This window comes from Strongylocentrotus purpuratus, unplaced genomic scaffold, assembly GCF_000002235.5.
Source record: "Strongylocentrotus purpuratus isolate Spur 01 unplaced genomic scaffold, Spur_5.0 spur5_scaffold_21, whole genome shotgun sequence".
NCBI classification, from domain to species: domain Eukaryota; kingdom Metazoa; phylum Echinodermata; class Echinoidea; order Camarodonta; family Strongylocentrotidae; genus Strongylocentrotus; species Strongylocentrotus purpuratus.
Window position 1 is genome coordinate 8341083 of NW_022145607.1, and position 14050 is coordinate 8355132.

General features: G+C 36.4%; 1 protein-coding gene across 1 annotated transcript; it reads left to right on the forward strand.

The window, feature by feature from the left end:
* The first annotated feature begins 1395 nt into the window (after window positions 1-1395).
* On the forward strand, window positions 1396-13362 carry LOC100892608. The gene is made up of 13 exons (XM_011668523.2): window positions 1396-1545; window positions 3590-3710; window positions 4552-4653; window positions 5059-5123; window positions 6824-6999; window positions 7458-7519; window positions 7906-8809; window positions 9416-9526; window positions 10021-10119; window positions 10772-10967; window positions 11511-11777; window positions 12125-12253; window positions 12765-13362. Exons 1-13 carry the CDS (start codon window positions 1488-1490, stop codon window positions 12860-12862), a joined length of 2388 nt encoding a protein of 795 aa, XP_011666825.2. The 5' UTR covers window positions 1396-1487; the 3' UTR covers window positions 12863-13362.
* The last annotated feature ends 688 nt before the right edge of the window (window positions 13363-14050 follow it).

Below are 14050 nucleotides of genomic sequence, written 5' to 3' on the forward strand. Positions count from 1 at the left end.
CCATCCTGGCTCCCGTAGTTGAACACGAGTATCTCTCTCTCTCTCTCTCTCTCTCTCTCTCTCTCTCTCTTCCGTTTCTTGTTCTAATGAAAATTCATTCGTCCGAAAGTTCCAGCAATAGGGGTATATAGGAACTCTTCTAAGGAACAAGTTTATATTGTGCATTTGAGAAAGAAAGACGAGGAGAGTTTAGTTAAAAAACCTTTTGAAAGAAGTTGAACATTTGTTATGCTGGTATGGGATGAAACAGGAATAGGCGGCACACCCAAAATACTAAAAGATCTATAAAAAGAAAAGTCACTATATGAGAGTATGAATTGTTTTAATCTGCCAGAGATTTGATAATCTGAAAACTATTTTTCATATTTAAAAAAAATCTATTCATTTTTAATCCATCATCACCTCTGACCCTCATCCCCCGCCCCAAACATAAAGATGATGTACTATCGATGTGAAATTTCCATCAAAGGATCTCTTTATTGGTAAAAGGCACAGGAGTTTAGATTTGTTTTGTTTTAACTAATATAATTTTATAATATATGAACATTTTTCACTGTTCATTTTTTTAATTCTTCATAACGAGACCTGCAAGAATTGTTTGTGTAGAGTCTGAGTTCATTGCTCTCCATCCTGGCTCCCGTAGTTGAACACGAGTATCTCTCTCTCTCTCTTCCATTATGGGGACATTTCTTGTTCTAATGAAAATTCATTCGTCCGAAAGTTCCAGCAATAGTGGTGCATTTCAAAATAAAACACATGGGTGTTGAATGTTTAATAGACAAACTTACTAGGGCAGTTACAATGTTCCAGACAGCGTTTGATTACAGTGAAAGCCGATCTGAGTGGTAAATCAGAAATTATATAAAAGAATGCATTGATTTTTTAAAGCTGATGTCATCATACATGAATAAAAGTATAGTAGCATATATATAAATTACATGCGCTTGTTTTCTATTATATATTTACTAATTGAATTTATATTACCATAAAAGTACCAGCGAGTATTAATAATGATTAGAAATTGGTCATCTATTAAAGCAAATGTACTTTGATCGATCAGTATTAGGTGAAAAGCTTTTGTATAACAATATGACAATATTTCATCAGTAGAATAAATCGAGGTATAAAGTATGAATTTCCATTCATTTTGAATATTTTCTTTTTTATAGTTTAAAATACTAGGACCTGGAACACAAAGCTTAGCAATTGTTTGTACAATGATTTTTTGCAATTGAATGCACATGGTGATCAATGCAATCAATCGCAAAAGTCAACCGTGGTATACTGGTATTGGGTCGCTAGCCTGTCTGGTCATCTTTGATGGGCCCGGGGAAAAGTAGGATTGAGAGATACCGTACAATTTTTTTTCAGAATTGATCTGCTAAAATTAATTCAAAGTGGTCAGCTTGAGTCAGCAAACGTCACTTTTGTGGTGATAAATACGCATATTTTACCTTTTTATTTATCAGCAAAAGTATAATTGGACAATGGATGTAGAATTCAAGATTGCTTATGGAGTTGCTGGAAGAAATATATTGCATTATGGTGAGAAATACATGTATAAACCTGACCATATACAAAGGTGTAATCCCACATGTTATAAAATTTGTCATTTAGATCTAATTTGTTGCAAATAAATGGTTGTCATAAAAATGTTATTGACATTTTTTTTGTTTTGCTTTTGCTTTGGTTTAAGTTTAAGTCCCCTGTATAAATGTTGCAATAGCCTATAGAGTAAAGGAGCCGGTAATCGGCCAGCTCCAGTTTTCGGCCGATTGGTTGGATGCAAGGTAAAATCCCTCTAAAATACATTGTATAGAGTAAAGTACCCGGTAATCGGTCAGCTCCGGTTTTCGGCCAATTGGTTGGATACATGGTAAAATCACTTTAAAATACATCGCATAATAGCATAACACATATCCCACACATACCATACCATGCCAGTGTCACTGAAGAACCACATTTGCAATGAAAAATATATCCTAAAATATCACATTTTAGCGATGTAATCGGCGGTCCCGCTACCCAAATCTGAAAAATCGAGTTTCTTACGCGTGTATGTAAGAAATATGGGTACCATAAAATGAGCTTTATTTCAAGTATTTTTCAGATATAGAGCCCGATTTTGTGCTGGTCGCAAGCTCAAAAGTATCTCATCGCATGTATTAAATCAATGCAGCCGCACACCGCGACGCACACACGATATGTCTGTCTAATTCAGATTCCAACTTCCGATCACCGCTGTGCCTGTATTCGGCCAGGCGAGCACCCGGGAGCTCCGGCTTGGGATACCTGCTCCGCCCGCTTGTGCTATACATCAGCGCAGAAACGCACGGCGCGCGCGAGCGCTTCCTATTGACTTTGTACATGCGGCCGTAAACTGAAACGCTCGGCCGATAACCGGCTCCAAAACAGTGAAAATTGAAATGAATATTGTCATGGCAATTCGTGATTTTTTTTGGGATTCTTTTTTTGTTTAAATAATAATAATATTTGCTTCATGATTTGAACAAGAAATGATAATAAATAGGAAGTAAAGAGTCCAATAAATAGGATTTTGTCTTAAGTGGCCGAAAACCGGGTACTTTACTCTAATAGCATAACACATATCCCACACATACCATACCATGCCAGTGTCACTGAAGAACCACATTTGCAATAAAAAATATATCCTAAAATATCACATTTTAGCGATGTAATCGGCGGTCCCGCTACCCGAATCTGAAAGATCGAGTATCTTACGTGTGGCTGTAAGAAATATGGGTACCATAAAATGAGCTTTATTTCAAGTATTTTTCAGATTTAGAACCCGATTTTGTGCTAGTCGCAAGCTCAAAAGTATCTCATCGCATGCATCACTGTCATTTTTATACAATATCCACTCTGCTCGTGCTAATGCAATCGCTAATACATTTTCTACTTGACTTGACAATCCTGCCTGCTATGACAAACTGCAGTACCCTGGTAGCTGCTGATCTCCGATAGAGCGGAGGAAGAAGAAGAAGAAGAAGAAGAAGAAGTATTAAATCAATGCAGCTGCACATTGCAACGCACACACGATATCTCTGTCTAATTCAGATTCCAATATCCGATCACTGCAGTACTAGTTTTCGGCCTGGCGAGCTCGGGAGCTCCGGCGTGGGATATCTGCTCCGCCCGCTAGTGCTATAGATTAGCGCGAAAACGCACGGCGCGTGCGCGCGCTTCCTATTGACTTTGTACATGCGGCCGAAAACTGGTACGCTATGCCGAAAACTGACTCCGAAACAGTGAAAATTGAAATGAATATTGTCATGGCAATTCGTGATTTTTTTCTGGGATTCTTGTTTTGTTTAAATAATAATAATATTTGCTTCATGATTTGAACAAAAAATGATAATAAATAGGAAGTAAAGGGTCCAAAAAATAGGATTTTGTTTTAAGTGGCCGAAAACCGGCTCCTTTACTCTAGTTTAAATTATGTGACATATTTTTTTGTTTTCATTGTCAGTAAGGGAAAGAGTTAATGAATAATGTGGAGAGATGTGTGAATTTTGCAAAGATGACATTTGAATGTTTATTGCAAAGTTCCAAACTTGTTTTCTTTCAGCTGTGCATCCTGACCTTGGGTTTGTATGGACTGATGGAGAATGTGTTTATCTGAGTGCAATAACCGACAGTGGTCATACGATACCATCAATGCATAACACAAAGACACTTGGAAAATTCAGGTATTTTCAGGAATTTAAACCTACTGTAGTCAACCGATAAATCACAACTTAACTCAACTGATATCCAAATATAACAAAGAAAGAAGAACAACAAGAAATACAATTAAACGTGAATAGAGAGGAGTGCAAAAGTTTGTTTCTCCTGTAGTTCAAAAATGATTGATGTGTTCATCTGTATTTTTGAAAAGAAATTAATAGCAGTATTGTGAACTTGTAACTTTTTATATCAAACAAATTAATTATTGGTGTGTTCTCATTATTCTAATGATGTTTGTTATCTTATTCAGAGCTCACATATTTGGTAATACAGTTAGCTTGATATTACACTTTTACCAGTTTGAAGCATACATGTAGTTCAGGCATATTTGAGAAAAAGTATTAAAGCAGCAATAGTGTGATAAGGGATTTGCTTAAAGGCAATCCAACATTGTAATAAGTTCATTTGTATGAAAGCAAAAAAAACAAGATAACGGAATGGCGAAAGTTTAAAATAAATCAGACCAACAATAAGAAAGTTATGAATATTTGAAATATGAGATCGCCAAGTCTATGTGAATCTCAAATTGGCAGTCTTACTTTCAAGGTTGGATTTCCCTTTATGGCATGATTAAAGACAAGTACTGTAAATATGTGATCATTCAGAGCAAAGTTTTGTATTTACTAAGAGTACTTTACATTATTCTGAGGTACCAACTCCTACAATATCCAGAACCATGACTTCTGGTCTCAAAAACTTTCAAAATTTTAACTATTACTTTGGGCAATGAAAGTTTAATATTATGTTTTCTTTTAAGTCATTTAGAGGAGACAAGTTTTAGTGACCTTTGCACATTTTTTCTAGTGAGGTGACAGGATGTTCTTGGAATCAGTGCCAGACGTTAGGAACACACTACCTAGCTGTGCAGCACAAGACTTGTGTTGTTATCTGGACAGTAGAAACAAGGTATGCTTATCTTCAGTTATTGAATTAAGAGAAGATTTCATGACAACCATACAAGAGGAGTGAGTGGCTGGGTTTATGTAGGGGAGGAAGCTAGATTATTTTTTGATAAAATGCAGTACCTTGTGTAACCATACCATTGCCAAAAGACCCGACAATCTGTCCTCACCACATCCTGAGGGAGAAACAGTGCTAATATTGCATATTGCATGTAAACAAGAATTGACGAACAAAATCTCTGTCATTCATGAAATTCAACATGTTTACATGCACTTTGAAGATAGAGGATATAGGCAAATATATAAGCAAAATAGCCAGGGAATATAGCAGCCAGTGAATGTATTATACCAAAAATTACCAAACATTTGCAAAGGATGACAGCTTCTCTTTTATTTCACCTTTGAATAGGAAATCTGCCAGTAATCGGGAGTTCAAGAAACTCTATACAGTAGAGCACAGAGAGCATGGAAGAGGTAAGTGTAGCTCTGTAACTTCCAATATGGTGGTATAGTGGCCCACAAAGATATGCTATGTCTATGAAAGGAAAATGCATAATTGTTGAAAATCATTGTTTAATGTGTAGAAGTAGGTCCATTCATTCAGATCTAGAGCAAGTACATGTATATGCTCCTACTATCCTGACTCGGTCTAAATTATAGTATAGTATTAATGACTGCTTTGAGAGAAATAGTTGTTTTATTACGCTCAAGGGAAGGTTAGAATTGTGCTATTCCCCGAGGCTTGCCGAGGGGAATAGCCCAATTGTAACCTTCCCGAGAGCGTATGAAAACAACTATTTCTCGAATATTAAAGCAGTCATTAATACTTTTATATGCCGAAAAAAAATAGACTAAAAAATAAAAAATAAAAAATACTTTTTTTTTTTGTCGAAGGTGAGAGTCGAACTCTTGCGTACAATGAGTGATGAATCTTACACCAACGCCTTACACCACTCGGCCATCGCGCGCTGTTCACATGCCTTGCAGTTTTGTACAATATATACATTAAAATGGATTGAAACCGGCTTCGGCGTGATGAATGCTTCGCAAAAGCACCCTTCTTTTACTTTTGCAATGCATATTGGCACGAACTTAGATCAAGATCTATCGGCAGATGTTGTTTTTTTGTTTTTGGAAGTTTATTTTCGTCTTCATGTCAACAATGCAAGATAAAATTGTCGGTAAGATCGATCGAGATTCAATTGTATTGAAATTACCGACCAATCCTTCGCACACATACGGTATCCTCGATCGCTCAAACCATTTTTTAACATGTAAACCTATGGGGTAACCATGGAGGCTGACCTATTTTTTTAATAACCATGGTTATTAAAAATATTAAATGTTTTATGCATGGTTACCGGGAATTTTACAGGAACAGTTGAAGTTTATGAATGCAATTCGACCAATCAGATGGCTGGATTTCTTAAGTGAGGTATATAATAAAACTATAATTCAGCTCAGATATGAGAAACCGATAGAAATTAAACCAACTTAATCAAGCACGGTACTATATTCTTTTTGGGGCTCTGGGCATGTTGTTAAGTGCTTCTATAGGCACAGTTCATTCGGCTACTCTGATAATGATTGCTATAACATTGCTATGAGTAGAGATAAAGATTATTATAAGATGATTAAGCGGATCCTAATCAAATGATTGGTTGAGAGCGTGCATGTGACCAGGCTTTTATTTTGCCTAACATGTAATTTTACTAATACCGGTTATTCGTAAAATCATGTCATAAAATATCATTTTATAAAACAAATAAAACATCTTATAAAACAAATAATACTCATCATTTTGTTTGGGCATTAGTAAAACAAATTACCCACACTCGGTACCTTCAAAACAGTCCAAACACTCTCAGCTATCGCCTCGGGCGTTTTAGACTGTTCCAAAAGTACCTTGTGTGGGTAATTATTACTATTAAATGCCCTCACTGATGTGTATTATTTGTATACTGTTACATCCTTTTTAGTACATATAGTAGTCTTGTTAATGGAAGTAATTCACTTGAGTTTCTCCCTAAAGATCATCCTTAACCTTGTTAAAAGTGGACTTTGCTTCTTTTGGATATCCCTGGTCTTTGGTCGGTCAGGTTTCGAACAGCTCGTCATGTGAATACAATTCATATATCATGCATGTATTATCGTCTTGTGAATACCTTTTGCAGGATGTGTATGGCACCCAAGAAAGCCACTCCTGGTGGTATTCACCAAGTCTCAAGTTGTCCTCTACAGCATTCAGAAGGGTGAGACCAATGTCCTGGACAATGGGCTGGACATAATCGCTGCATGCTGGACACAAGATGGACACCATCTAGCCTTAGCTGATGGCAACCAACTTAAAGTAAGTATTATATCATGTTTGAAATTATGTGAAAGCCTTATTTGATCATTCCTGTATAGTTCATACTATATAAAGTTCCCTACATTAAATTGTACCAATAATCTAGAAAAATCATTAGCGTACTGCTGGAATGTACAAGACTAACCTTAAAAAACTTAAAACAGCGTTCTATTGGCTAATGGATAAGGAATATGAAGAAGAAGAAAAAAGAGAACAAGATTATCCCATTATAATTGAGTTATCCAATGTGCATTTGTGTTTATCTGTAGCTATGTTTAAATTAGCTATTATCAAGAATGAAATGTATACTTTGGTTTTTTTTTAAATTTTTGATGGTAGATGTAGATGTTGAAGTATTATGATAATGTCCATGTTTTTTTGCTAAGCTGAAAGCAACAAGGAAATTGTTATATATTTCAATTTAAATCCATTGCTTTATTTACCACTAATACATACAGATTTTTACAATGGATAAAGAGAATGAGACGACAACAGACATGCAGTCTACATTGATAGAAGGGTATGTGATCTTCAAATCATACAAATAGTGTATGTCGCATATGTGCTGTGGGAAAATATCTACATAGTTTAGATTAACAGGAAGTGGACTGAGAATGGCAATTCAATGAAATGGTTTGAAAAATGTCCAACAGGTCAAAGGGCATTTCATTGAAGGAAGAAATGAATTAAGGAAACAAAGAAATGCCCCTGTCGTGTACTGGTAGGTCTTTCTTTACAGACAATATCAAAATACTGTGATCTGGAGAAAAGTTCCAATAAAAGATAATTTCAACTGCTTCCCTTACTGTTCCCCCTGCCAAACATCCCCATTTGTAATAATATTCTTCTCATATCTATGAAATTCTTTACTTAGCAATCTATCTCTGTCTGTCTTATTTGTTTTAGCAATCTTGGTTCCGTATGCTCCATGATACCCATCTCAAATCTCATCATCGCCATAGCAACTGAGCTACCCCTGCAGAAGATTGTGACAGAGCTATCAGCTGACCCGTTTTCACCAGAGACGTCTGTGAACGAGTGCAATAAGGATGATGTACAGAACGGTTCCCATTCTGTGGTGCGTGAAAGCAGGGCCAGTGTGCCTGTCACTCACGACCATCCTGATAGCCATGGCTTGGTTTATGACTTGAACTTGGAAGCAAATTGTGATCTGGTGAAATTTCCCATAAAAAAGAATGCAGAAATTTGTTCATCATCCATCAAACAAAGTACAGAAGGGGTCATTGGTTCATTGGAATCTGTCATCAATGGTCCCCAGAACAGCTCCTCTGCAAATGCTGACAAGTCTCATGCAAGCAGGATAGTTGAGGATGCATTAAAAGAGAAGAAAGGTCCGATAGACGTGATGGACATTTTATCTCGCACAAAAGAGCATAAAAGGAGCGATGATACTGAAACCAAAGTAAGGAGTAATGAGAGACATCATGAAAGCATCACTCCTACAGTTAACAGTACTAATGAAGGTGAAACAAAGGATTGTTCAAAACCCATGTATGCTCCATGCAGTGTGATGAATGACCGGGAGGCAAGGACTTGCATGTACCAGGCTGAATCCATTGATGAAAAGCCACACTATCACCTAACCAAAGACTTGAAACTGGAAAGCAACAATGGTTGTCATGAGGGCATACCTATAAGAGGAAAAGCCATTATAGTAGGAAGCAAGCTTCAGATGAGGCATGACGGGAGAGAGAATTCATCAAGTGAAAGTGAAAACAAAATGGTGGACCTGACATTCTTGAAATCACATGGTGCAATTGGAGTTCCCCAGTTCAAGCAGACAAGAGAGGTAGGCCTAAGTACTTCTATGTCCTTTTCTGCAGAGTTGTAAATCTTGAATTAGAAAAATAAAATTTGTGGAAGAGCTACCATTACTGCAATACACATTTCTTATCAGTTTAGCATTGAATATTCTGTTTCTCAAACCTCTGTCATACAGTTTTCAATTGGCCATAACAAAATATTTTTCTGAACCAGAAGGGTAATAACTCTGTGTTAAAGTATATAGAATTACACCCTTCTGGCTACAAACTATCATATGTGAATGACTGACTATAACCTGACACCAGCTCTAGAAAAAATACAAAAATGATATATTATGACTTCTTTTAGAATACTATAGCTTAGATAATCAATGGCACCCATAAATTGTCAAGCTGAAAGAAAAACTTGAGATCAATATATTTCAGTACATATCGTAGATAGATGATGAGACAAACTGTATAACTCTAAACTCTCTCTCTCTCTCTTTCCTTTGCTTAATGAACTTGTAATGAAGAATAAATGAATTTCCATAACATTACAGCAACATCAGTACAGAAAAAGCAGAGAATGAAATGACATGAATAAAATATCTCTTTCAAATCCAATTGTTTGTTCTTCATTTATGAGCTAGCCAGGAGCAGGAAGCTGTGCTAAACTGACATTGTTTGATGTGGGAAGCAAGAAGTTTGTATCTCATAGTGATCTCCATGGCATCATCACACCTTCTATCATCCACTACCAAGTGAGTCTTATATCCTCATCACGGGTTCTTGGCAAAAAAAGAGAGTTTCTGTGAAGCCTTGGTCACAAATGCCATTAGGAACTGCTACGAATGCCGTACAAACGATTTTCAGACAGTGGAAATTTGGGAAGACAATGGAAAAACGGAGATTCGTACAAAATTATCGTTCGTACGAACGTTTGTGACCATAGCATAAGAAAGAGATCCTAGTTATTCTTTGTTCAAATCTACACTATAGCATGGATACCTTTAGGTGGACTTTGCTGCTCATAGACTAGAGAGTGCTAAAATCTTGTATAAGCATGATTGAATGTTATTTATTCAGTAATTTCAACTGTGTTACCATTACTCAGAATCTATACAAATTTTGATAATTTTATGACTCTCAACCCTTATCCACACTCACAGCAAATAATTTTGCAATGTAGAACTCTTTTTACCATGGGCTAAACAATAATACAATATGGAAACCTTCATCTTATCTATACCCACAGCCAAACAGCAGAGTAATAGCCATTGGCAGTCATAGCAGAAGAACACTGTCTCTCTATTCATTGAAGGAATCTTTGTTAAAGAGATTGCCCCAGACAATTGTAAGTACCGTATACCTTATTTCATATGCAAATGTAGGTATTTAAGACACCTTTATTATGACTTGGAATTATTAGGATAAATGATTTAAATCATACTGTCTAGTTCGCCTTCTGTAGAATATGCACATATTTCATGACCTCTTATAATTCTGAATGTACTTTGCCTAGGGTAATGTTGATTGCAATTGCATTAGAGATCATATCCTGAAAGTCTCTGCATGTGTATATTAATTACATATCCATGCAACAATAAAGCCTCTTCACTAACTACTCCCCATACATTTCCCAAGTCACTGTATCATATCATTAGATAATTGTAAATGATGTACCGGTAAGTAGATACATGTATATTGCACATACCATATAATAATAATAATAATAATAATGGGGACTTCTTAATATAGGGCACATGTCCGTCACATCGTGACGCTCCTGGCGCTGCCCCGATTATTACCCTGGCTCTAGCAAGGTGGCCATTACGGCGCTCTAGCATTTCAAGGAATTAATTCCTGCCATGCAGGTACCCATTTACATCACCTGGGTTGAGTGTGGCGGGGCGGGACTCGAACTGCGGACTTTGTGATCGACAGTCCGGTGACATATCCACTCGACCACGACACCTTTAATAACATATCACATATCTTGATTCTAGGAGCTTGGCGAGACTGAGAGGCCTGTTGGTGTATGTTCTATACCTGACACAAAGGGTAGTATTCTATTCGCTGTTACAAAGCCCGTTTCAGATGATGGGTCTTTCAGAGGTGTTCTCCCATCTTCAGCTCTGGAGGCAAGGCGTTTATTTCTAAAAATGGTGGATCTTCCTATTGGACAATCAACTAGTACTAAAGGTGCATAATGACATTCTATCCACAGTATACCCATTCTTCAATCTTTCAAAGGGCAGTCCAACCTTTGTAATATAGGCTATTTCTGGGAATGTTGTCCAGCACTACGTCGCAGTGATATTACCGATTCAGCCGGTTTAAAATTGCCCATATATATTTATTGATTACAATTTTTTTAAATCGTAAGTTTCTTATTTTTTGTCAGATTTCATTCAAACTTTCACCAGTCTCTTTTTCTGACTTTTCTGCTTTCTGGAAGGATAGTTTATTAATGATGATTTTTTCATTAATCCTCATTAGCATGTTTGTTCCTAGCTATCTGTGTGTCTTTGCATTTTGATTAAAATTAATTTATTCTGAAATGTTTCTCATTTTTAGATTTTGATAACTGTGCATGATGTGTTCAAAACAAAAGGAAATACATAACGTGTTTCAGTAATCAAAATTCCTTCCTTTCAATCATTAGAGACATTAATAAATCCATAACACTCAAGGACAAAATGTGCATGTTTTCATCAACTATTATATCTGATTACATTTTTACAGAGGTTACTGACAGTAGGTCCTTCCATCGTGATGGGGCAACCTCCGCTCCAGGAGATGATGATGACGATGGTCTCCAAACACTGCTTCTACCTGGAGGAGTAGCATTCAATGCAAACGGAGAATCAGTGGGGAGGAGGTTGGGAATTGAAGTTCTAGAAGAGGATGAGGAACATGATGCTGCCTCAGTAGACCCGTTAAGAGGACACACATTAGATGTGCAACCACAATCTAGTCATAGTGGCTTGTATCCTACTCCTGAAAATGCTGGTATGTTTTCAGGATTATGTTTAGTACTTTTTCTGCCTCCTCTTTTTCTTGATATTGCTTGCTTCTTATTACCTATACATGTGCTTTTCTTGCAAATTTCTTTCCTTCCCCTTCTTTGGCTTTTTCTTCTTCTTTTCTTCCTCCTTCTTCTACTTCTTCTTCTCTGTCTTTGTCATTTTCTCATTCTTCATCATCATCATCATCAAACTTTTTACTGGTGTTTTGCTAAATGATTATACTCCTAGTTATATTTTAACCCATGCAGAATACTTTGGAGTTTGGTGGTTTACCTCATCGTATGTGAACAAGTCTCTCTTAAGCTCTGATTATTTTCTTTTCTCTCACAGCATATGTCAATCTCAGGTTATTAAACGATGGACAAGTCTTCCAGAAATGCTTCCTACTTCAGTCAGGCTTGCTTCCCCTTCAAACCATTCTAGATGTCTTTCACCTGTCGCAGGTTGAGATGCAAGTTGGTATGTAGTGTTCGATATGAGGTTTTCTTCATTTTTATTTTTTATTTCATATCGTCTTTTTTCACAAACGATGATCAAAAACACTGCATAAATAAAATGAAATATACAAATCTCATGGAATAAAAGAGGCATAAGAGCAATAAAAGCAATAAAAGCAATACATGATGATAGTAATGATACCAATAGAACTATTGTGGAGTAAATGAGTTCAGCCATAAAAACTGTTTGTGATGCAAGCCTGAATGAGTCTAGAGACAAGGTCACCTATATTAGAGCAGATTATAGTTTACAAAATGAACACAAGTAGAACTGGAGTGATGAAATGAGAAAAAAAATCCATGCTCATCTTGATCACAAAAATTGTTTGATAAAAATAAATCCTGCAAGCTTCTATTTTTAAGACAGTTGTTTAAAAATAATATTCTGCAGTACATGTGTCAATATCTGTGTTCAGAGGGAAATAGTGCTTTAAGTTTTATTAATTTACCAATCTATTTTCTCTTGACCACAGGGCCTCGCTGGATTGTTCTCACTTCAGACAATGAGGGCGTAGTTCCACTTAGATTCAGTGCAGGATCATCCTATGATGTTCGCGAAGCTACTCTTTAGAACTTTTAAAGATAATCTCATATTCATAGCTCTCTTCCAAGATGAGCCATAGTCAGCAGCCCCCATCAAACTGCATTCCTGTAATCAACACTTTATAATTGTCAGTCATTTGTGAGGATTCAATGTCATGTACATGTACATGTTAATACATTATTAGACTGCAATGTAAGGTTCTAATTAAGATCTATTAAATTTACTGGACCCCCTAGTAGGATATACCGAAGCATTGGCAATACAGTTTAGTTTAGTTTTCTTTTTTATATACTGAGGGACTGGCTACAAGAAGCTTTTCAAGCCAATTTAAAAGATGCTTTTGGACTAAACAGATTGATAACTCACAAATCATCCCCAGTAGGGTAAAGTGTACCAATCGCCAAAACATGTTTCATATGGCTATATTGTAATCAAAATATGAGCTTCAAATATTACTTGTACAAAGTGAGTTTGCAATTAAATACATTCTCAGCGAACTTTTAAACCTCTTTGTGAGTATACTACTTAACGCACAGGACCTATACTAAAATAATAAATAATGCCAAAAATTGTCTAAATTAAAGGTACATGTATACTTTTCAGTTTATGTTGGGTGCATTGTGGTAAGATTAAGGGTGAGGAAAAGTATTTTGAGAGGAAGACTTGGATGGATGAGCAAAGAATAGTTAAAAAGAGAAAAAACAAGAGAGAGAAAGAGAGAGAAAGAGAGAGAGAGAGAGAGAGGGGAAATAGAGATAGGAGAGAGAAAGAAAAGGATAGTGATAGGGGGAGAGAGGGGGAGAGTAGGAGAGAGGGATAGAGAAAGGGAAGGAGAGAGAGAGAGAAAGTTTCACTTATATTGTAAATCAACATAAAACTGTCAGAAATATAACATGTGCCCTCTATCAATTTTAGAATTTTGGCGGCTGGATATAAAAGGCAAAACAAAAGAAATGTCCAGATTAGTTCAAAATGACTCAACATCTTTTCTGATAAATATATTCAAAGACTACAGAGAAAATAATTCTAAAATATATGAGAGGGGTCTGGGAAATTAATATACAGTCAAACCTGCCTATAGCGACCACCCAAGGGAAACACAAAAAGTGGCCTTTGCAGAGAGGTGGTCTTTGTAGACAGGTTCCTTTAGTACATGATTCAATGAGAAACCATTTTCAAGGGAAACAACAAATGTGGCCTTTGTAGACAGGTGGT

What these genes read in the sequence shown, in the direction of transcription:
- LOC100892608 (XM_011668523.2), top strand. Translation starts at nt 1,488, where the DNA reads ATGGATGTAGAATTCAAGATTGCTTATGGAGTTGCTGGAAGAAATATA. An exon ending in AAGAAATATATTGCATTATG is followed by an intron (nt 1,546 to 3,589) that starts GTGAGAAATACA and finishes GTTTTCTTTCAG; the next exon opens with CTGTGCATCCTGACCTTGGG. An exon ending in CAGTCTACATTGATAGAAGG is followed by an intron (nt 7,520 to 7,905) that starts GTATGTGATCTT and finishes TATTTGTTTTAG; the next exon opens with CAATCTTGGTTCCGTATGCT.